The 25,116-nt window shown below is 39.8% G+C and overlaps 1 protein-coding gene across 1 annotated transcript in view; it reads left to right on the top strand.

Annotated features, from left to right (window-relative positions):
* The window catches only part of HAT1 (histone acetyltransferase 1), a 70,461-nt gene that overhangs the window by 20,647 nt on the left and 24,698 nt on the right, over window positions 1-25,116 (top strand). Inside the window, exons 3-8 of the mRNA XM_033231129.1 lie at window positions 5,074-5,149; window positions 11,683-11,803; window positions 23,364-23,543; window positions 23,816-23,937; window positions 24,438-24,542; window positions 24,871-24,977. Coding sequence (XP_033087020.1) covers window positions 5,074-5,149; window positions 11,683-11,803; window positions 23,364-23,543; window positions 23,816-23,937; window positions 24,438-24,542; window positions 24,871-24,977 — 711 coding nt within the window. The remainder of the gene's footprint in view (window positions 1-5,073; window positions 5,150-11,682; window positions 11,804-23,363; window positions 23,544-23,815; window positions 23,938-24,437; window positions 24,543-24,870; window positions 24,978-25,116) is intronic.

Below are 25,116 nucleotides of genomic sequence, written 5' to 3'. Positions count from 1 at the left end.
TGATAACATGTTTAATAATTATGTAAGCCATTTCATGTACTTACTGTAATTTATTTAATCATTCGCTTGTGACATTTGGATTGCTTGTTTGCTGTACTGCCATAACTGCCTTATAAAGACTTGAAAATATTTAATGTTTCTGATATCCTAGAGAAAGTTCACATTTTATACATGTTCTCAAGTAACATATATATATATCACACTGATTGAACCTTAAATCCACTAATTACCAACTTCTAGTTCCTGTCTTCTGTGGACCAAATTTTTTATTATTAAATATTAAAATATTAAAACTCACTAATTTGGATGACGTGCATCAGAAGAAGGCCAATCTGAATTTTAGAAATAATTATCATAACTAGGCTTAAGACAACTTTTCTTACTCATTACTTGTTCTTTTCTTTATGTCTTTTTACCCATCACTACCAAAATGTCATATAACATACATACTATATTTGAAAATTAATTTTTCAGAATTTCTAGATATTTCCAAACATTTTCAAACACTAGAGATGTAGTAGTTGTGACTTTTTAGGTTAATGAGTCTGGACATATTTGACTATTTTTTTTAACGATTACAGGCATACAAAAAATACAGTGCTGGCTGGGCATGGTGACTTTGCCTATAATCGCAGCACTTTGGGAGGCTGAGGTCAGGAGTTTGAAACCAGCCTGGCCAACATGAGGAAACCCCGTCTCTACTAAAAATGCAAAAATTAGCTGGGCACTAATTTTTGGGTGGTGGGTGCCTGTAATCCCAGCTACTCGGGAGGCTGAGGCAAGAAAATTGCTTGAACCTGGGAGGTGGAGGTTGCAGTGAGCCAAGATCATGCCATTGCACTCCCGCTTGGGCGACAGAGAGAGACTCTGTATCAAAAAAAAAAAAAAAAAAAAAAAGGAAACTAAGCAATGTCTGTGATCCCATCACTCTGCTTTTTCAAATCTTAACATTTGGCTGCATTTGCCTAGACCTCTTTTTTTTTTTTTTTTTTTTTGAGACGGAGTCTCGCTGTGTCGCCCAGGCTGGAGTGCAGTGGCATGATCTCGGCTCACTGCAAGCTCCGCCTCCCGGGTTCACACCATTCTCCCGCCTCAGCCTCCGAGTAGCTGGGACTACAGGCGCCCGCCACCGCGCCCGGCTAGTTTTTTGCATTTTTAGTAGAGACGGGGTTTCACCGTGTTAGCCAGGATGGTCTCGATCTCCTGACCTCATTATCCACCCGCCTCGGCCTCCCAAAGTGCTGGGATTACAGGCTTGAGCCACCGCGCCCGGCCTTGACCTCTTTTTTTTCTTTAAATTTTGTTATGAAAAATTTTAAACACGGAACAATTGAGAGAATAAAACAATACTCATGTATATTTAACACCTAGATTCAACAGTTAACATTTTGCCATATTTGCTTTAGTATGTGTGTATTTTTGCTGAATTATTTGACAAGAGGTATCTAAACATCACGACACTTTCCTATAGTGTATCTCCTAATATATGGACATTCATATATATATACCATTATACTGTTATCACACTTAAGAAAATTAATGGTAATTTTTTTCAATACTGTGTAATTTCTGGTTTTCCTAGTTGCCATCAAAACACTTTAATAGCTTAAAAAAAAATTAGGCCAGGCATGGTGGCTCACACCTATAATTCCAGCACTTTGGGAGGCTGAAGTGGGAGGATGGCTTGAGCCCAGAAATTGGATACGAGCCTGGGCAACAAAGTAAGACCCCCATCTCTATAAAAACAAAAAAACTAGTTGTTCATGGTGGTTTGCGCTTGTAGTCTCAGCTACGTGAAAGGCTGAGGCTGGAAGATCTTTTGAGCCCAGGAATTCAAGGTTGCAGTGAGCTGTGATTGTGCCACTGCACTCCAGCCTGGGTGCAAGGAGACCCTGTCTCAAAAAAAAATAAAAATAAAAAAAATTACTTAAAGAAGGATCCAGTAAGGATTATGAACTGCATTTGGTCATAATGTTTCCTTTTTTTTTTTTTTTTTTTGAGACAGAGTCTCGCTCTGTCGCCCAGGCTGGAGTGCAGTGGCCGGATCTCAGCTCACTGCAAGCTCCACCTCCCAGGTTTACACCATTCTCCTGCCTCAGCCTCCCGAGTAGCTGGGACTACAGGCGCCCGCCACCTCGCCCGGCTAATTTTTTTTTTATTTTTTAGTAGAGACGGGGTTTCACCGGGTTAGCCAGGATGGTCTCGATCTCCTGACCTCGTGATCCGCCCGTCTCGGCCTCCCAAAGTGCTGGGATTACAGGCTTGAGCCACCGCGCCCGGCCTGGTCATAATGTTTCTTAAATAATCTCTTTTAATGCAGAGCAGTCCCTTTCCGTCCACATGCAACTTTCCCCCTGCATGACATTAATTTATTTGGGAAACTAAAGTCATTGCACAGAACTATTAGATAAATCTACATTCTGGATTTGTGTATTTCCTTTTGATGTTAGTTTAACTTCCTCCTCTTCCTCTGTATTTCCGGCAAATTGGAAGGTAAAAAGCATGATTAGATTTAAGATAAAAAATTTTGGTGAGAAAACTTCATGGGTGATGCAGCATACAGTTGGTCATTGAACAACACTGCTTTGAATTGTGTGGGTCCACTTACACACGGATTTTTTTTTTCTACCAAATGCAGATAGAAAATACAGTGTTTGGGACACCAGACAGAACTACAGGACTTGTGTATCGTGGATTTTGGTACAGTCAGGGGTCCTGGAGCCAGTCTCTTGAGTATACTGAGGGATGATTGTACTTCATATTGCATTGAATCAGGCGGCACATAATGTTCTGTCCCACAATGAATGATGCTAAGTTAGATCATTTGGAAAGCAGGTGACTACCAGATCTCTACAGTGAAAATATACCTTTTCTTCTGTAAATTAGTAATCTGCTGGTGATACTTTGGCATGCAGGGAATGACTTGGTCTGTGAGGACAGTGTTAGAAATTTTTCATCTACAATTTATCTTTTTTTCCCCCCCGCCGAGACAGAGTCTCTCTCGGTCGCCCAGGCTGGAGTGCAGTGGTGCTATCTCAGCTCAATGCAACCTCCTCCTCCCAGGCTCAAGCAATTCTCATGCCTCAGCCTCCAGAGTAGTTGGGATTATAGGGACCCACCACCATACCTGGCTAATTTTTATATTTTAGTAGAGACGGGGTTTCACCATGTTGGTTAGGCTGGTCTTGAACTCCTGACCTCAAGTGGTCCGCCTGCCTCAGCCTCCCAAAGTGCTGGGAATACAGGTGTGAGCCACTGCGCCCGGCCCTGCAATTTATCTTTTCGTTTTTCAATTGCTTAAGAATTTTTTTTGGCCGGGCGCAGTGGCTCAAGCCTGTAATCCCAGCACTTTGGGAGGCCGAGGTGGGCGGATCATGAGGTCAGGAGATGGAGACCATCCTGACTAACACGGTGAAACCCCATCTCTACTGAAAAATACAAAAAATTAGCTGGGCGAGGTGGCGGGCGCCTGTAGTCCCAGCTACTCGGGAGGCTGAGGCAGGAGAATGGCGTGAACCCAGGAGGCAGAGCTTGCGGTGAGCTGACTCCAGCCTGGGTGACAGAGCGAGACTCAATCTCAAAAAAAAAAAAGAATTTTTTAATGAATAAAATTTTCTTTGTAAGATAAATTTTATCAGGAAAATGTCCAGTATTTCAGTACTCAAAACAAATACAAATAAAAATAACAAAAGGATACCCATTCCATCTTAGATTGATAGAAATTAAAGTTGAGGGTACAGAGTATCCTTGAGTACAGCAGAGTGCTTTCAAGGATGTAGGGAACAAAGGAGTTTACAAGCTGTGGGTATATAAACTGCTTATGGGTATATAAACTATTATAATATTTTTATAGGGCACTTTAGCTATATATATAATTTTTTTTTTTTTTTTGAGACAGTCTCTGTCACCCAGGCTGGAGTGCAGTGGCATGATCTTGGCTCACCGCAACCTCTACCTCCTGGATTTAAGCGATTCTCCTGCCTCAGCCCCCCCCAAGTAGCTGGGTCTACAGGCATGCGCCACTACAGCCAGCCAATTTTTTTTTTTTTTTTTAAGAGGGAGAGAAGGTCTTCGCTCTGTTGGCCAGGCTGGAGTGCAGTGGCACGATCTTGGCTCACTGCAACCTCCGCCTCCTGGGGTGAAGCAATTCTTCTGCCTCAACCTCCCAAGTAGCTGGGATTATAGGTGTGTGCCACCATGCCTGGCTAATTTTTGTATTTTTAGTAGAGACGGGGTTTCACCATGTTGGTCAGGCTGGTATTGAACTCCTAACCTCAGGTAATCCGCCCACTTCGGCCTCCCAATGTGTTGGGATTACAGGCATGAGCCACTGTGCCTGGCCTAATTTTTGTATTTTTAGTAGAGACGGTTTCACCATGTCAGCCAGGCTGGGTGTGAACTCCTGACCTCAGGTGATCCGCCCGCCTTGGCCTCCCAAAGTACTGGAATTACAGGCATGAGCCACTGCACCTGGCCACTTCAGCAATATTTATATAGCAATATTTATGCAAATATTTCGGTACTCTCCCCCTAGTTTTCTACTGCCAGCAATTTCCCCTGTGTATACTTATAAAAGTATAGCAGGATGTATATAAAGATGTCATTGCAGTGTTACTTTTTAATAGCAAAAAACAAACATGAGAACCACATAAATGTCATCTAGTAGTCAAAAAGAATGACTTCATCAAACTCAGGTTATTGTTATTATCAGAATGTTTCTTACAGCATCCTGTTTTCATTTGCTGTAACTTTTCTTATCTCAAAGTGTCTTTTTGTTTTTCCTTTACTCTTTGCATTGTGCATAAACATACGGAAAAATAAAAACTAAATCAGGTGCCTCTGTCATACCTTGCCTTCTAATTCTTAGAATAAGTAAGCAGTCAAAGTAATAGTTTAACTTTCATTGTTCATTAGTCTCTTGAGAATACAGTGTAAATAAATCATATAATGGAGAAGTGACACTTTGAGTAAGAAAAATGTTGGCTGTATCCTAGTTATACTGAAATTCATGAAATAGAAATACCTGTCACCTTCAATATCTTTAATATCTCTATTTTTTGTCCCTTCAAACAGTTCGTTTTCCTGAAGATCTTGAAAATGACATTAGAACTTTCTTTCCTGAGTATACCCATCAACTCTTTGGGGATGAGTAAGTAACTTAGTAAAATGTTTGCCAAATTAGTATGGAAAAAAAAATTTCATTCTTTTTCTTTGAGGAAATCAATTTTTTATTTTCTTTGCTCTTATTTTTTATGTGGTTTATCTTAAAATATATAACGGTGGTTTTTTTTTTTTTTACATTGAGACACCAGTCATTTTAATACCTACCATTTAGTGCTATAAATGCATTATTTAATTCTCACAACAGTATTAATGATGGTATTATTATTTGCTACTTTGTGCATTGATGGAATTGGGTAATTGTTTATGAACATACAAATGGCTGGAGTGTAGATTTTAGGCAATCTGACTCCAGAGCCCATAATCATAACTACTACTTTTTTCTGCCTACCATTTTGCTAAATTACTTCTAGTAGCATGTATTCCCCTAAAGCTGTAATAGAAAGCTTAAGTTGTTGTTCTGTGATTAAATAAGCAGTTGAGAGAAGTTTATTTATTATTTATTTATTTATTTATTTTTGAGATAGAGTCTCACTCTGTCATCCAGGCTGGAGTGCAGTAGTGTGATCAAAGCTCACTGCAGCCTGAACCTCCTGGGCATAAGCAGTCCTCCCACCTGAGCCTCTGAGTAGCTGGGACTACAGGCACACACCACCATGCCTGGGTTTTTTTTTTTGTTTTTGTTTTTGTAGAGATTGGGTCTCCCTATATTGCCCAGGCTAGTCTTGAACTCCTGGGCTCAAGTGATCCTCCCACTTGCACCTCCCAAAGAACTGGGACTACAGGCATGAACCACTGTACCTGCCCTGAAGTTTATTTTTTAGAAGGAACTTTAAAGATATGTCCCAGGCCGGGTGCAGTGGCTCATGCCTGTAATCCCAACACTGTGGGAGGCCAAGGTGGGCAGATTGCCTGAGGTCAGGAGTTCCTGACCGGCCTGGCTAACATGGTGAAACCCCGTCTCTATTAAAAATACTAAAATTAGCCAGGCGTGGTGGCACACGCCTGTAGTCCCGGGTACTCGGGAGGCTGAGGCAGGAGAATCACTTCAACCCGGGAGGCAGAGATTGCAGTGAGCCGAGATCGCACCACTGCACTCCAGCCTGTGCGACAGAGCGAGACTGTATCAAAAAAACAAAAACAAAATAAAGATATGTCCCAGTATATTTAACACTGCTCTTTAATTTCCTATACTTTGATTACATCATTGAAATAGTTACTTTTTAAAAATTTTTGAAAACATTTCACATTTGCAGAAAGTTGCAAGAATAGTACAGTGATCTCTGTATATTTTTTTTACCTGGATTCACCAGTTGCCATTTAGCTACATTTGCTTTAATCATTGTCTCTTCTTCTTCTTCTTGTTGAACCATTTGAGAATAGGTTGCAAATATATCCTGATCCTTTACCCCTCATTTCTCTTCAGTATATATTTCCTAAAAGTAAAGTTAATAATCATGGAAGAGTTGTAAAAGTTCAGGAAATTTAACGTTGATACAGAGTCTCTCATTGTTGCCCAGGCTGGAGTGCAGTGGTGCTATCTCAACTCACTGCAACCTCTGCTTCCTGGGTTCAGATGATTCTCCTGCCTCAGCCTCCCAAGTAGCTGAGCTTACAGACGCCCGCCACCACATCCAGCTAACTTTTGTATTTTTAGTAGAGACAAGGTTTCACCATCTTAGTCAGGTTGGTCTCAATCTCCTGACCTCAAGTGATCACCCACCTTGGCCTACCAAAGTGCTGGGATTACAGGCATGAGCTACCTACCATGCCTGGCCTGATACAGTACTATCTTCTAATATACAGTCCATGTTTCAGATTTTGTCAGTTGATTTCTGGTAATTCTTTTACAGCAATTTTCTCCAATCCTGGATCCAATACAGAATCATACTGTATTTTGTTGTCATATCTCTTCATTCTTCTTTAATCTGAAACATATCCTCAGCATTTGTTTTTTCCTAACAGACATTTTTGTAGGGTATAGGCTAATTTTGTAGAACTGTTATATTGGATTCATTTGATTGGTTTATTTGTGATTAAACTCAGATAATGCATATTTTTGCTGTGCCATTACAGAAATGGTATTGTGTCCTCAGTGTATCACATCAGGAAGTCCGTGATACTAGTTTGTCCCTTGTTGGTTAAGTTAACTTGGGTCACCTAATTTAGAGGTGGCTGCCAGGTTTTTCCACTATAAAGTTAATGTTTTTTCCTTTGTAATTTATTTTTTATTTTTTTTTTTATTTTTTTGAGACGGAGTCTCGCGCTGTCACCCAGGCTGGAGTGCTGTGGCCGGATCTCAGCTCACTGCAAGCTCCGCCTCCCAGGTTCACGCCATTCTCCTGCCTCAGCCTCCCGAGTAGCTGGGACTACAGGCGCCGCCACCTCGCCCGGCTAGTTTTTTGTAGTTTTTAGTAGAGACGGGGTTTCACCGTGTTAGTCAGGATGGTCTCGATCTCCTGACCTCGTGATCCGCCCGTCTCGGCCTCCCAAAGTGCTAGGATTACAGGCTTGAGCCACCGCGCCCGGCCTTCCTTTGTAATTTATAAGTAGTTTGTAGGGAGATACTGCGAGACTGAAAATATCCTGTTTTCCATCAAGCTTTCACCCAGAAGTTTTAGCATCCATTAATGATTCTTGCTTGAATCATTTACTATGATGATTGTAAAATGGTGATTTTGTAACTCTTGCATACTTTTCTCATTTATTAGTTGGGCGTGCTACTATAAGAAAGAGCTCTTCTTCTTCCCCTTATTTATTTCTTTATTTACATCAAACTCAGGGATTTTGTTTTTGTTTCTTGAGACAGATCTTGCTCTGTCACCCAGGCTGAACTGCAGTGGTGCGATCACAGCTCACTGCAGCCTTGAACTCCCAGGCTCAAGCAGATCCTCCCACCTCAGTCTCCTAAGGAGCTGGGACCATAGGTGGGTACCACCATGCCCAACTAATTTTTAAAAATTTTTTGGCCGGGTGCAGTGGCTTACACCTGTAATCCCAAAACTTTGGGAGGCTGAGGCGGGAGGATTGCCTGAGCTCAGGAGTTGGCAACCAGCCTGGGCAACATGGTGAAACCATGCTCTACTAAAATACAAAAAATTAGCCAGGTGTGGTGGCGTGCGCCTGTAGTCCTGGCTACTTGGGAGGCTGAGGCAGGAGAATTGCCTGAACCTGGGAGGCAGAGGTTGCAGTGAACTGAGATTGCACCACTGCACACCAGCCTGGGCAACAGAGCAAGACTCCGTCTCAAAAAAACAGAAAAAAAAATTTTTTTTTAAAGAGATGGGGATCTCCCTATGTTGAGCAGGCTGGTGTTGAACTCCTGGACTCAAGTGATCCTCCTGCCTTGGCTTCTCAAAGTGCTGGGATTACATGTGTGAACCACTGCACCTGGCTAAGGATTCTTTTAAAATTCAGTGGGTTATGTACAGTCTGCTTCTGCTACTAATTTTGATGCTCAAATTGTCCCAGATTTGGCAAGTGGCCACCCTTTCAGACACTTTTGAGTCTTTCTGATATGTCCTTATAATTTTGGTGATACTTTACTTCCTTGCACAATAAGATGCTTCCAGATTCATCTTGTACTTTCCCTATTAGTTCTGTAGTCAATCAGTCTCCCATGGAACCCCTGGTTTGTTGTAGTAGGAAAGGGTATTTAGACATAGTGGACATTTAAATATTTCCCTTCGTGTCTTTTTCCTCCCATGCATTATTTTAACATCGTTGACGTATTTCTTTTTTTTTTGAGACGGAGTCTTGCTCTGTTGCCCAGGCTGGAGTGCAGTGGCCGGATCTCAGCTCACTGCAAGCTCTGCCTCCCAGGTTCACGCCATTCTCCTGCCTCAGCCTCCCGAGTAGCTAGGACTACAGGCGCCCGCCACCTCGCCCGGCTAGTTTTTTGTATTTTTTAGTAGAGACGGGGTTTCACCGTGTTAGCCAGGATGGTCTCCATCTCCTGACCTCGTGATCCACCCGTCTTGGCCTCCCAAAGTGCTGGGATTACAGGCTTGAGCCACCGCGCCCGGCCGACATATTTCTTTAATGTGTGGGAGTTTTGGGGTTTTTTGTGTGTTTGTTTTTTGAGATGAAGCCTTGCTCTGTTGCCCAGGCTGGAATGCAGTGGCACGATCTTCTTGGCTCATTGCATCCTCTGCCGCCTCCCAGTTCAAGCGATTCTCATGCCTTAGCCTCCCGAGTAGCTGGGACTACAGGCCTGCGCCACCACACCCAGCTAATTTTTTTTTTTTTTTTGTAGTTTTAGTGGAGACGGAGTTTTGGCATGTTGGCCAGGCTGGTCCCAAACTCTGGAGCTCAGACAGTCTGCCCACCTCAGCCTCCCAAAGTCCTAGGATTACAGGCGTGAGCCACTGCACCCAGCCATATTTAATGTGTGGCTTTTTGTTGTTGTTGTTTGCTTGTTTTTTTGAGATGGAATCTCACTCTGTCGCCCAGGCTGGAATGCAGTGGTGCAATTTCAGCTCACTGCACCCTCCACCTCCCAGGTACAAGCGATTATCCTGCCTCAGCTTCTCAAGTAGATGGGACTACAGACATGTGCCACCACACCCAGCTAATTTTTGTATTTTTAGTAGAGACAGGGTTTCACCCTGTTGGCCAGGCTGGTCTTGAACTCCTGACACAGGTGATTCACCTGCCTTGGCCTCCCAAAGTGCTGGGATTACAGGCATGAGCCACTGTGCCCAGCCTTAATGTGTGTTTTGTTTTGAGACGGAGTTTTGCTCTTGTTGCCCAGGCTGGAGTGCAGTGAATGGCGCAATCTCGGCTCACTGCAACCTGCACCTCCTGGGTTCAAGTGATGCTCCTGCTTCAGCTTCCTGAGTCACTAGGATTATAGGCGCCTGCCACCATGCCCAGCTGATTTTTGTTATTTTCAGTAGAGATGGGGTTTTGCCACGTTGGCCAGGCTGGTCTTGAACTCCTGACCTCAGGTGACCCACCTGCCTCGGCCTTCCAAAGTGCTGGGATTATAGGTGTGAGCCACTGCACCAGGCCTTTATTGTGTTTTTAAGTCAACAAATGTCTCTTCCTGCAACGAATTTCTTGTGAGTTTTTCATTATTAATATACAGATTAGGCATTTTATGTGCTTTCACATATTAATAATTATATCTTATTATACATAAATTAATGCCAAAATTTCAGCCTTTTATATTTTAAACAGGTTTTACTTTATTATAAAAATAATATTTTCTCTTTGGAGTTCTATCTTTAAAGAGACATTGTTTTATTCTCTACGTTTTACTACTTTAAAAAATGTGTGTAGTAATATCTTAGTGGATAAGATCTAGTTTTACAGATAGTGCTTCTTTTTAATTTTTTGAGACAGAGTCTTGTTCTGTTGCCCAGGCTGGAGTGCAGTGGTGCAATCTCAGCTCACTGCAATTTCCACGTCCTGGGTTCAATCTATTCTCCTGCCTCAGCCTCTTGAGTAGCTGGGATTACAGGCAACCACCACCACACCGTCGTTTGTGTGTGTGTGTGTGTGTGTGTGTGTGTGTGTGTGTGTGTGTATTTAGTAGAGACAGGGTTTCACCATGTTGGCAGGTAGGTCTTGAACTCCTGACCTCAAGTGATACCACCCCCCCGCCTCAGCCTCCCAAAGTACATGACACTGCTTCTTTCAAACACTTTTCTTTCACAATTCACTTTCTAAAAAAATCAGAATACAGCTTTATTGCGATATATACTGTGCAATTCATTTATTTAAAGTGTACAATTCAGTGGTTTTTAATGTATTCAGAGTTGTGCAAACACAGTCATTTTTGGAACATTATCATTACTTCCATCAAAAACCCTAGAATTCATTAATAGTCACTTTCCTTTACCCTGACCCCTAGCCTTAGGCAGTCACTAATCTACTTTCTGTCTCTATAGATTTACCTATTCTGGATAATTTAGAGTTCACTCTTTAGAAGACTTTTAAGCTGGAAAAAGGAATATTAAGCATAAAAGGAATATTAAGCATAAATGTGGTGGAAAAATTAGCAGCAGTTCCATATCCATGGGGTGGAAAAATTAGCAGCAGTTCCATATCTGCCTGTTGAGTTCATAGAGCAGTTTACTTGTGGTAAGGTAGGTGCTATCACTGCAGCTCTGGATTTTGGTGATTCAGTAAGCGGTAAGTTGGAGGGACTGGTCCAAGGCTTGGTAGCTGCTTGCCTAGCCAGCTCCTAGTTTAACACTACTTCTGTCATTTGAAATGCCTTCTAATACTGGTAATGGTAGCAGCAGCAGCAACAGTAGCAATAGTATTAAATGTCTGACATTTATTGAGTACTTATACAATGTGCCAGTTTTATAAGTAGTTTACATGTATTAACTTACTCATTTAACCCAAACAACATTCCTGACTTAGGCAACATTCCTGAGTTATTCTATTTTAGATGAAAACTGAAGCACATTTTACTGTAGATGATTTTTTTTTAAGTATAGTTTAAAATCTTGAAACTGCCCATGAAGTTAAACTTGTTTATATGTAGGGTTAATACTTTTTAATGACTGCAGAAATTCATTCTCATTATTGCTATTTTTTCCATTTCAGTGAAACTGCTTTTGGTTACAAGGGTCTAAAGATCCTGTTATACTATATTGCTGGTAGCCTGTCAACAATGTTCCGCGTTGAATATGCATCTAAAGTTGATGAAAACTTTGACTGTGTAGAGGTAAGAACAGAAATGCTTTTTTAACTGTTTTCCAATTGAATTTATTTTAAAATAGGTTTTAGGCCAGGTGCAGTGGCTCATACCTGTAACCCCAGCACTTTGGGGGACTGAGGGGGGCAGATCTTTTGATCTCAGGAGTTCAAGACCAGCCTGGCCAACATAGTGAGACCCCATTTCTCAAAAAAACCACAAAAATTAGTGGGGCGTGGTGGCATGTATCTGTATTCCCAGCTATTCAGGAGGCTGAGGTTGGAGGATGGCTTGATCCCAGGAGGCAGAGGCTACAGTCGGCTGAGATCATGCTACTGCACTACAGCCTGGATGACAGAGCTAGACCCTGTCTCAAAAACAAAACAAACAAATAGGTTCTAAAAGTTAAAGGTTTGGGCTGGGCGCAGTGGCTTGTTCCTGTAATCCCAATGCTTTTGGAGGCTGAAGTGGGAGGATCTCCAGCCCAAGAGTTGGAAACCAGCCTGGACAACCCAGTGAGACCCTCAGCTACTTGGGAGTCTAAGGTGAGAGGATTACTTGGGACCAGGAGCTTGAGGCTGCCAGTGAGCCATGATGACACCACTGCACTCCAGCTTGGGCAACAGAACAAGACCCCATCTTTAAAAAAAAATTAAGGTTTGAGGGAGAAGAGAATCTGTTACATGGTAGTTTTAAAATCACATTCTCAGGCTGGGTGCGGTGGCTTACACCTATAATCCTAGCACTTTGGGAGGCCAAGGTGGGCGGATCACCTGAGGTCAGGAGTTCGAGACCAGTCTGGCCAACATGGTGAAACCCCGTCTCTACTAAAAATACAAAAGTTAGTTGGGCTTGGTGGTACGCACTTGTAATCCCAGCTATTTGGGAGGCTAAGGCACGACAATTGCTTGAATCCAGGAGGCAGAGGTTGCAGTGAGTTGAGAATACACCACTGCACTGCAGCCTGGGTGACAGAGTGAAACTATGTCTCAAAAAAAAATTAATTAATTAAATAAAAGCATATACTTAGTCTATAGTTATGGAGGCATTTGCCGCCCTGTCATTACAGTTAACCCTGTGATTGTGATCCTGTTCTGTTTCCTGCGTGGACCTTCCCCATAAAAATTTTTGCCTTTGTGATCAGAGTTTTATTTTTTTTGCCAACTTTTGTTTTTTATTGTGTTTATTTCCTATAAGTCAAAGAAGATGGAGGGAAATAGCTAAATTTTCCACTTTTACTTAGTGTAGAATCTATTGAAGTTTCTCTTGCTGCATTTCTAATCCCACAAATTTTGCTAATATATTCCTTTATGAATGGAATACGTGGATGATCAAGCTGATCACATTATAAAACTATTTAAAGCGAGTGGATCAAAAGGGGATAAAGGTAAAGAGAGAGAGAAGGCCAGGCATGGTGGCTCACACCTGTAATCCTATCACTTTGGGAGGCTGAGGCGGGCGGATCACCTGAGGTCAGGAGTTTGAGACCAACCTGGCCAACATGGCGAAACCCCGTCTCTACTAAAAATACAAAAATTAGCTGGGTGCAGTGGTGCATGCCGTAATCCCAGCTACTCTGGAGGCTAAGGTGGGAGAATTGCTTGAACCCAGGAGGTGGAGGTTGCAGTGAGCTGACATTGCACCACTGCCCTCCAGCCTGGTCAACAGAGTGAGACTCTGTCTCAAAAAAAAAAAAGAAAGAAAGAAAGTGCCGCTTCTACTGAGGAGACTGAGGCAGGAGGATCCTTTGCAGCCAGTAGGTTGAGGCTACAGTAAGGTAAGTATGATCATGCCACTGCACTCCAGCCTGGGTCACAGTGAGACCCTATCTCTTACAAAAAAAAAAAAAAAATGGCTAGGCCTGGTGGCACATCTGTAATCCCACACTTTGGGAGGCCAAGGCAGGTAGATCACCTGAGCTCAGGAGTTCAAGCCAGCCTCGGTAATATGGTGAAACTCCATCTCTACTAAAACACACACACACACACAAATTTGCTGGGTGTGGTGGTGTATGCCTGTAGTTCTGGCTACTCTGGAGCCTGAGCTGGGAAATTGGCTTAAGCACAGGAGGTGAAGTTTGCAGTGAGCTAAGATTGTACCACTGCACTCCAGCCTGAGTGACTGATGCAGACCCTATCTCCAAAAAAAAAAAAAAAAAAAAAAACAAACAAAAAAAGAAGTGCCTCTGGTTGGTGAGGGCTTAGAACAAAATGAGGAACATGTGTTTGGCAACTGGAGAAAAGGAAATCCTTGTTCTATAGTGGCAGAAAGCCTAGCTGAGTTATGTCCTGCAATTATATGGAAAGGAGAACTTACTGTAAGCAGTGAACTTGTATGTTTAGCTAAGGAGGTTTTTATGCACAGTATTGGAGGTGTGGCCTGATTTCTGGCTGCTTATAGTAAAGTGAGGAAAGAGATAAACTGAGGGAAGAACTGTTAAACAAAAAGGATACAGGAGTTGATGATTTGGGAAATTCTTAGCCTATCCAGATTTCAGAAGACATAGTTAGCATAGTCATTGTCAGGAAAGTGGGAAGTGTGTTCTGGAGAGAATGTGACAGGATAACCTTTTGCTAGTGCTGAAGGGATTAGGCATGTGACTCATGGGTCTCCTCAGTTGTCTCAGCAAAAAGCTGGGAATATAGATCTGGGGAACATCTGTGGAGGACCCTCTTGTCTAATGGTATGAACCCTCATGACGTACACAGGTGACTCAAGGGTTTTGAGAATTAAAACTTTATAGTGCAGCTTGGACTGACAGGACAAAAATGAAGGAAGGCTGTATGAACTCTCCAAATTCCACAGATAGGAAACAGGCTAATAAAACTGCTCAGTTGCAAGCATGTGCTACCTTTAAAGAAAACGGAAGAATGACTCTGAGGGCAAAGCTTTGGGTCCAGAGGGTGGAGTTGCAGGGCACAGTTATTCTTAGGCCTTGAAACCTAATGGAATTTGCCATGCTGAATTTTGAAATTGCTTGGTAGCAGTGGCTCCTTTCTTCCTTCCATTTTCTCTTCTGGAATGAGAGATTCTATAACTGTTGTCCTATGCCTGTCCTACCATTGTCTTTTGAAAGTGATACTGTGTTTTCTAATTTCACAGGCTCATAGGTGGAGAGGAATTTTGCCCTACAATGTATCATAGCCAGAGTCTTACCTATAGCTGATTTAGATGATGAGATGTGTGACTTTTGAACTGATTATATCTAGATGGGATTTTGGACTTGAGTTGATATTGTAATGGTTGAGACTTCTAGGAATGTTTGGATAGAATGAATGTATTTTGCATCTGGGATGGACATGAATCTTTGAGGGCCTTAAGAAAATTTTATTTTAGACTTGTTCTGTTTCAGAGCATTCCTTATTTAAGGGCATTGAAACTTCATCAAGCGTTACTTCACAAAGGTGATTTTTTTAAAGATTAAATTCCATTTTGTCACTAAATCATATATATAAAATTGAAAGTTAATTCTTATAGCAAAATCTCTTTCCTTTGCACTTATAAATCCAGCAAGTTTTAGTAAATTATATCTGATATACTGTTGGTAATAGTGTGTTAGACACAAGTATGGAAAATGAAATATATTACTTCATACTGTATGTCATAACTTTCTTCTGCAGAAGTAGCAGTTCCTAATGAATTAACAATGAAACCAACTTTTTCAGGGCTTTAAACTGACTTTAACTGCTGACTTTACCTCTTTTGCCACCCCATACCCCATCTATATTTTTGGTTAAAACCTCCTCTCATTACTGGAACTGACTGACTTGGCCCTTTTTGATTATTTACATTTTGAGGGATTTGTTATATTGTAAAGGTTTGACCAAAGTCATACAACTAGTAAATAATCAGTATTGGACTAGGAGATGATTATTTAGTGTTAGTATGCATAATATATAATAATATCCTGATTAAAAGATGTTAGGAATATTTTTGACCTGTTCTAAGAGGATCCAGGCTCTTGTGCTTACTGCTTTTTCTTTCTCTCTCTCCCTTTTTTTTTTTTTTTTAATTTTAAGTTCTGGGATACATGTGCAGAACATGCAGGTTTGTTACATAGGTATCTTTCTCCTTTTTACCGTGTGGTTTTTTTCCCTCTCATTAAAAAAATTTTTTGTTTTAATTTTTAATTTTTTTTAGAGATGGGGTCTTGCTATACTGCCCAGACTGGCCTCAAACTCCTGGCCTCAAGCAATCTTCCCACCTTGGCCTTACAAAATGCTTGGGATTACAGGCTTAAGCCGCCATACCCAGCCTTCTCCTGTGTTTTATGCCATGCACTGCCAGTTTACTGCTATCATTGTAAGGGGCTTCACACTAGCAGACCCCTTATGGTTAAAAGCACCATGTTGGTAAGCTGGATGGAATCTGATTACTTCATACTATATGTCATAACTTTCTTCTGCAGAAGTAGCAGTTCCTAAAATATTAACAATGCAACCAACTTTTTCAGGACTTTAACTTCTGACTTTACCTCTTTTGCCAACCCTATGCCCCATGTATAACACAAATTATGCATAGCATGAAAAAGATCTGAAATAGTTTCATGTAATAGGAATTGTGCATAGCATGAAAAAGATCTGAAGTAGTTTCATATTCATTCAACTTTAGTACTAGAAGTATTTTGAGTACTACTTGTTTTGTGTGTGTGTGTTTTTCCCCACTTCCCAGCCATGTTTGAGATGACTGAGCTTGCCAGATAAATAATATGTCACTACATTTAATATTTGTTTTAGCCGGGCGCGGTGGCTCAAGCCTGTAATCCCAGCACTTTGGGAGGCCGAGTCGGGCGGATCACGAGGTCAGGAGATCGAGACCATCCTGGCTAACCTGGTGAAACCCCGTCTCTACTAAAAAATACAAAAAACTAGCCGGGCGAGGTGGCGGGCGCCTGTAGTCCCAGCTACTCGGGAGGCTGGGGGAGAGGAATGGCATAAACCCGGGAGGCAGAGCTTGCAGTGAGCTGAGATCCGGCCACTGCACTCCAGCCTGGGCGACAGAGCGAGACTGCATCTCAAAAAAAAAAAAAAAAATTTGGTTTTAATGTAGTTTGTGTCCCACGATAACTTTTGAAATTGTGCAGATACAGAAGTGATTCTGAGTAATACTGTAGTGGTTTGATGTTTGAAAAGATTTAATCTTAGATTAACTAGCATTTAACACATTTATTAAAATAGTGTTTTTTCATAATCAAATATATAGATTGCTAAATTCTCCAGACCCAAGCCCAGCTAGATATTCTTATTAAAAATGCAGGTGATATTTTTCCTTGTGTGTAAGTCCACTGTTGGAGGGTTTTTGTTTTTTACAGTTGCAGCTGATAGCACTGAATTGATTTCTTCCAAAGGAACTATTGACTTAGTTATAGATAAATCTTTTAAATACTTCATGCAGTGAAAATAGCTGTGTATTTGCATTGACATCTAATTGTTCCATTCTTGAAAATTAGGTTTTTCCATTTAGAAATACTGTGTTAGGAGTAAGGAATCAATATTTTATAATGTCTTTTTGTAGAGTTACTTATTTGCTTTGTGGTCAAAGATCACTTATCTTGAGTATCCAAACAAAGACTTTTTTCCCTTACTAAAAATGATTGGGTAGGGGATACATGGGTCATGGGCTTGCGTCTTCTATCTCAGTTTGCAGTCAGTGTTCATTCCATAGTGCCTTCTGTTCTTGATGCCAGCGATACAGTGGCAGACAAAGTCATGGAGCTTACGTTCTAGCCAAGAGGAACAGTCAGTAAACAAAATAGTAAATACACAAATTCAGGTAGTATTATGAAGATACATTTTGCTCATTTCTGAATAATGAAGGAGGAACCAGCCATGTTATAAGCTGAGGATAAAACTTATTAAGCAACGGGACTAGCAGGTACAAAGGCTCTAAAAAATACAGCATTTTTGTAGTGCAGAAAGATTAACAGGGTTAAATCATGGTGATGGAGAGGGGGTAGGAGATGGTTGAAGGGGATGCAAAGCTAGATCTGTAGGATCTTCTGTTGTGTGATAGGTGTTTGCTAGAAGTAAGAGTAGTTGGCATTCTTCAGAGGCATTCTTAAGTAGGTGGAGGTCATAAACGATGTGATTTATATTTGTAAAATATGATTCTGGCTGCCGTGCAGAGAACACACTGTATGGGGCAAAAGTGAAAGATGAGAGATTGGAATATTGCAGTGTTAGAGGTGACACTGGACTTAGTTGTCAGAGTAAGCAACATTTTGGAGGTTTGCTGTTGAATTAGATGTGACAGATGAGGAAAAGAAACAAGGAGAACCCCATTGCCCAAGCAACGGGGGTTCAATTATGGTACTGTTAACTGAGAAGATGATACTTCTATCAGGTTTAAGTGGAAAGTATCAAAAATTTTATTTTGGATGTTAGGTTTGAGTCTATATATTAGGGCTTTGCAGATCATACTACATAGGTGGTCAGCAGCCATAACATCTGTTTAGAAGTTATTTATTAGGATTATGTCATTACATTAATTTTTAATCATCCATTCTTTTTCTTTTCCAAGCTGAATGCTCTAGTTGCACCTAAAATTCTTTAGTCACAATTAAGATGCCTATAAAATCTCTACTAGCCATCATCTTTAAAGGAAACAATTCTGAATTTTACAATACAATAAACTTGATTATTCAGACACTGATGATTTTTTCATCTGATTGTCCTTGACCTTTGCTTTTATTAACACCTCCTATTCTGTGCTTGTAATGCCAGCTGCTCTGTAGGCTGACTCAGGAGGATCATTTGAGGCCAGAAATTTGAGACCAGCCTTGGTTACAAAATAAGACCCTGCCTCTTAAAAAAAAAAAAAAAATGGCTGAGCATGATGGCTCAAGCTTGTAATCCCAGTGCTTTGGGAGGCCAAGGTTGGCGGATCACTTGAGGTCAGGAGTTTGACAACATGGTGAAACCCTGTCTCTGCTAAAAATGCATAAATTAGCCAGGTGTTGTGGTGCATGCTTGTGGTCCTAGCTACTCGGGAGGCTGAGGCAGGAGAATCACTTGAACTCGGGATGTGGAGGTTGCAGTGAGCCGAGATCACGCCACTGTACTCCAGCTTGGGCAACAGAGCAAGACTCCATCTCAAAAAAAAAAAAAAAAAAAAAAAGCTGGGCATGATGGCATGCTCCTGTAGTACCAGCTACTTGGAAGGCTGAGGCAGAAGGATCTCTTGAGCCCAGGAGGTCAAGGCTGCAGTAAGCTATGGTTACACTACTGCATTCCAGCCTAGGTGACAGAGCAAGACTCTTGTCTTTTTTTTTTTTTTTTTTTTTGAGATGGAGTCTCGCTCTGTCGCCCAGGCTGGAGTGCAGTGGCCAGATCTCGGCTCACTGCAAGCTCCGCCTCCCGGGTTCACGCCATTCTCCTGCCTTAGCCTCCCGAGTAGCTGGGACTACAGGCGCCGCCACCTCGCCCGGCTAGTTTTTTGTATTTTTAGTAGAGACGGGGTTTCACCGTGTTAGCCAGTATGGTCTCGATCTCCTGACCTTGTGAACCGCCCGTCTCGGCCTCCCAAAGTGCTGGGATTACAGGCTTGAGCCACCGCGCCCGGCCGACTCTTGTCTTAAAAACAAAAACCTCCTGCCTTCTCTTGGGGGTAATTTCATTGCCTTTTAGTGAAGTGGTGCGTAACTAAGATTGTTGTCTTGCTAATTGCTAGCATTTCTGGGAAAGGTTTGATATAGGAAGTTGAAATAGGTGGATAAAGTTTGTATTAACTGTGAATTTCAGTTATTTTATCCTGGTGTCCCACTAATTGGATTGAATTTGAGAGTAGATGAGAGCAGATTTAAAAAATTTTATGGAGTGTTTAACCTCTTTCTAGGAAAATCCTACATATTTCCAGAAATTTCATCTTGAGGAAATGAAAATATCTTTGGTAGACTAGTAAAATTTCAAATTGTGACAGTGTTCTTGATAAGTAATACTTTTTATGAAATATAAAGAGCTTTAAAAGTATATATTGACAAGTTTATCTTGTTTAGTTCAAGTAGCAAAATACTAATGCAGTGTAAATAAATATGACCTTTGTTTTTCCATTAATGAAAAAGTTCACACTTTTAATTTCTCAACAATACATTCTGTAGTTAAAGCTTAAATATTATCAGAGAACGTGAGATTGAGAAAATTAAGTAGATACAGAATATCTTTTGCTTGTTTTTATAGCATATTTTAGGTAGTCTTAGAATATAGTTAAGTCTATGTACCACTTTAGCCAAGTAAAGAACAGCATGTTACCACCTACTTAACATGTCTTTAATTGCAATCTCAAAAATAACTAGACAAATTTACACAAATGGTGTTGCTTAAGATAAGACATTAGAAAGGTTATTGGGTTTTCAAATGTGTATAAATACAAATATAAACATTTATTTTAAAAAATAGATTACTAATTATCAGGCATATCGCTTTATTCAGTAATGAGGAAATGCAAAAATTGCTCCATATGAACATGTTCATGTGTAATAAAGTACAGAACACTGGAACTTGAAATGACCATAGTTAAAGAGTATACGATCTAAAAATATTTCATCATGACCCACCTACCAGAATATCTAACTAGAATACTTTTGCACTTTCCTTTTTAAAAAGAAATTGCCAAGTATTAGGAAACCATTTGTAAGAGATGTCTTTGTTAATTAAACATATCTGGTTGTGTTCTGGTTTCTTTTTTCGAGATGGAGTCTTGTCCTGTCACCCAGGCTGGAGTGCAGTGGCGCAGTCTTGGCTCTCTGCAACCTCCGCCTCCCAGGTTCAAGCGATTATCCTGCCTCAGCCTCTGGAGTCCGGAGTAGCTGGGATTACAGGCACACGCTACCACGCCCAGCTACTTTTGTATTTTTATTAGAGACAGGGTTTCACCATGTTGGCCAGGCTGGTCTCAAACTCCTGACTTCAGGTGATGCACCTGCTTTGGCCTCCCAAAGTGCTGGGATTATAGGCGTGAGCCACCATGCCCAGCCTAGTTTCTTTTTTTAAAATTTTTTGAAATTCTAGTTCCATGGTCTGTCTAGTCAGCTGAATTTCTTACCCTTTCTATATTTCTATGTAATTTTAGTTGAAGTTTTAGAATAATGTTCTGGAAGACAGGGAATTTTTCAGTGATCTTCAGAAATAGATTCTAAACTTTTAGCCACAAACACTGTAATTAAAAAGTTTCTGTTGATTTTTAACTATTCAGTTAACAATGATTGCATGAGGTTTTGCTCTTGTGCTGATTTTATTATCTGATCAGTAATCCAATCTGAAAAACGAATATTTTAAATTGAACTAAATTATGTATTTGAGAAAAGAGTACAGATCTCTAAGATGGTAGTCAGGGTTTTTTTTCTTAAAACGGAATCCATTTAATAGAGAAATGCAGACATTTTCCCTTTAGTGAAGCGAAGTTCTAAATTCTAGGTTGAAGAACTGTTTGGTTTTAAGTTGTATATTTTATGTAAGTATATCAGACACATGTTTATATACATAACTATTTATAAATATATATTTATATAAATATATAAAGATTCCTTGCTTTAAAATTGCCCTTTTCCCCTATAAAAATTCTTAAGGTGTAAACTTACGCAGAGCAAAATATTTTATTTGAAGATATTTATTACAGTAAATAAGCATCCTTTGAAGTCTTTGTTGGGCTCAAACCTTCGGGTTGCTCTGCCCACCACCAAAAGTGCTACTTGAAACTTAGAGTTTCTGAGAAATCTTTGAAGTAGATTTGATGCAAGATATGTAAAATGATTTGTAATGTCTTCTTGAGAAGACAGGACATAAGGAAAGTTTTTGAAAGTTAAAATTATACATGCTATGAAAGTCTTAAAGTGATTTTTAAACTGATAGATTATAAATCTCTTTTTAAAGGTAGTTTTTCTTGACTTTTTAAAAACCTTAACTAACATTATATTATACTGTTCTACTCATCACTACTTTGGATTTTATTTGCTACACAGCACACCTATTACAGCTATCCCTCATTATGACAGTTTCCTTGATAGTTGTTGAAATTGTACTGATTCTATAAAATATGCTTAAGATGGCCTCTTCACGTTAGCAATTGCAAGGAAAAATATTTATCAAATAGTACTTCAAAAATAAACAAAAACGGTCCCATGAAATGCAGTTTATTTGATCTAGAGTGTGAATGAGTTGCAAGGACTGATGTACATATTAGAAATAAACTGTTGGGCAAAATGCTGAAGAGCTATATTTTCAATAATAGGTCTTTTTTATAGCTATAAGCAAATTATATATAAATGTTGGTGGTACCAGAGCATTGAAAATAAAACTTGTTTGTGATAAACGTCATCCCTGATTCTCTATCCTAAAATGTAACTGAATCATAATAAAGTGCTATTCATCTGCAGGTGCATTGCCTCTACTTAGTTAAAAGATGGTTGAAAGGACAGGAATTAGTAGCATGTTGTATTAGCCTTTTGTAGTGTATTTTGTCCTAAGCATCTTAATTTCCCTGTTTTGAATGCTAAGTAGCAAGGGTCTTGGTTTAGAACTAATACCCATCATGCATGTAAACGGTATGAAAGAGCTGCTTAGTAAGTTAACACAAAGTGTTCTTGTGTCAGTCCTTGTGGAAATAGATACAATACAAACATTACAGCTGAACTCACGGCAAACTCCATTAAGTAAAAACCTGGCCTCATTGTTCAGGAAAAAGTTTGAATAGAATACAAGCTCATTTTGTTGAATGTAATGTCAGGCTTTTAGGGACTGTATTGAGGGATAAGGTTTTGTTAAGTTGAGACCAATTCATTAAGTTTTATTGCCTGGTGAGAAGCAGCAATACTTTATTGTAAGACTTCATCAAATATTCATGGTTAAAGAGAAGTAGTAAATGTATTCAATCAAGTGGTCTTTTGGGATTTTGAAAAGGATTATGAAGTCTGCTCAGCTGATAACATTGATAGAGGTTGTTTAACAAGGGTAATTTTAATCTCCGAGTTTAGTTTTGTTGTCCAGTCTTGTCTCTTTTTTACTGTCACAAATCCAGGTCTGTAAGAATTGTGTCACATTCTAAGGATGAAAGAATGATATATCCATTCATATAATTTATGTTATTTCCTAAATAGGTATATTTTTAAATTATCATCTTAGTTTGAGTTTGGCATATGAGGGAAATGTGACCCATCTAGTTGTGAGATTGCTATTCATTTGGTCTGACTCTAGCCTTATCTCACTACCTCTGGTGATCTTTTCATGTCTTGGATAATATGATTTCTTTGACACATATAAAATAATAAGCAGCCCTTTGCCTTGGCCAGTTCAGACTCTCATGAAGGGGTATAGTCAGCATTTTCTACATAACGGAAACGTCCATAGCATTGCCCTTATTATTGTACTTGGTATCAGATTACCTGCCTTATTTACTTTTATGTTATGCTCATCTCAGTTTTGTGTGATATAGTTTGTGCTCAGGAAGCTCATCCTTTTCCAGTTCACTGTGTGTTTACTTCTTTAGTTTTCAACTAAAATTTTATAATTTGTGTTGGTTTTGTCAATTTTAAAGAAATTAACCATATTCAACTTAAAGTTGAATTTGTTATTAATTTTTTATATCCTTTATTTTTTAGGCAGATGATGTTGAGGGCAAAATTAGACAAATCATTCCACCTGGATTTTGCACAAACACAAATGATTTCCTTTCTTTACTGGAAAAAGAAGTTGATTTCAAACCATTCGGAACCTTACTTCATACCTACTCAGTTCTCAGTCCAACAGGAGGAGAAAACTTTACCTTTCAGATATATAAGGTAAAGATATATCTAAATATTTATTGAGTAAAGTTCTTCTTTTTGCCTGAAACCTGTATGTAGTTTTGTTGTCAGTGATTTATTCTAACTGCAGTAAACAAGTCTTAATCAGCATTATAAACAAAGATCTATTTTGTGTGTATGTCTGTGTCTGTGTCCACATCTTAATCTGAGATTTCTAAACATTTTCCCACAGGATAATTTTGTGTTCTGCAGACTTTCACTTACCTTTGTGATGAGTTTCACCTGACTTTTCCTGGCTTTTTCCCTAGGCTGACATGACATGTAGAGGCTTTCGAGAATATCATGAAAGGCTTCAGACCTTTTTGATGTGGTTTATTGAAACTGCTAGCTTTATTGACGTGGATGATGAAAGATGGCACTACTTTCTAGTGTAAGTACAGTTCTAAAGCAACAGTAGACCTTATTACCTCCACAAAGCCAGCATTTTAATTGTGGCAGCCCAATTATTGGGACAGTATAATGATATTTTTCCCAGGAAAGAAAAACTATTGTTTATGAGGCTTGAGTTTTCCTTCATTATGCTTTGGGAGACCTTGAGAATAGAGCTGAATTAAATGCTGTTGTCCGTTAGGGCCCTGAATGTAGGCTTAAACAGTAAAATGAGCTTTGCCTGTGTTTTCTTTTACTTGCCACCTATTCATCTTTATAATAGGCAAGTGCACTGAAGTGATGTAAAGAGGTCTGATTTATCCAAGTTGCTGCACACCAATTAAGTGAATTGTACATTCAGAACATAGCAGGTGTACCCATTGGGCCCTCACAGAGTAGCTTGCTGACACTGAAAATTCAGTCAGAGAATGGAAAAGAAAATGGACACTGCATGGGAGCGCGACTGTAATTGACCTGCTTGGCTTTCTGTTTTATCTGCAGATTTGAGAAGTATAATAAGGATGGAGCTACGCTCTTTGCGACCGTAGGCTACATGACAGTCTATAATTACTATGTGTACCCAGACAAAACCCGGCCACGTGTAAGGTAATTGGCAGTATAACACGTGCCTTGTCTTTTATTTCAGAAGAAGGAACTGCTGAAGTTTCCAATACTTGTTATAATAGTGTTGATTTGTTTAAAAAAAAAATCACCATTATTCATGGACTATGTACTGATTTATTTCGTTGTTCCCTTTGAAACGGTGTAGAAGATTAAACTAATTTTGAGTAGCCTGATAATTTTTGGGTATCTCAAAGGTGGATTGAAAAAAGATCACACAAACTTTAAAGTGTTTGTAATACTATAGTGATTTGCAAGTTTTAAACTGGTCATGTTATGATATTTTAATTTTAAAATAATTTCTTTACTGTAGTCAGATGCTGATTTTGACTCCATTTCAAGGTCAAGGCCATGGTGCTCAGCTTCTTGAAACAGTTCATAGATACTACACTGAATTTCCTACAGTTCTTGATATTACAGGTATGTAAAATTTGATTTGTTACTGAAAGAGCCTTTCTAAAAAATGTCTTCTTACTGGTTGATTGTATTTTTGTCAGAAATAACTATTTTAAACAGCAACATTTTCCTAGGGTGCTTAAGCCATCTAAAGATGGCTTAA

Source organism: Trachypithecus francoisi, unplaced genomic scaffold, assembly GCF_009764315.1.
Source record: "Trachypithecus francoisi isolate TF-2019V2 unplaced genomic scaffold, Tfra_2.0 Lachesis_group13, whole genome shotgun sequence".
Lineage (NCBI taxonomy): Eukaryota > Metazoa > Chordata > Mammalia > Primates > Cercopithecidae > Trachypithecus > Trachypithecus francoisi.
This window is presented reverse-complemented; position numbering and strand designations above follow the sequence as displayed.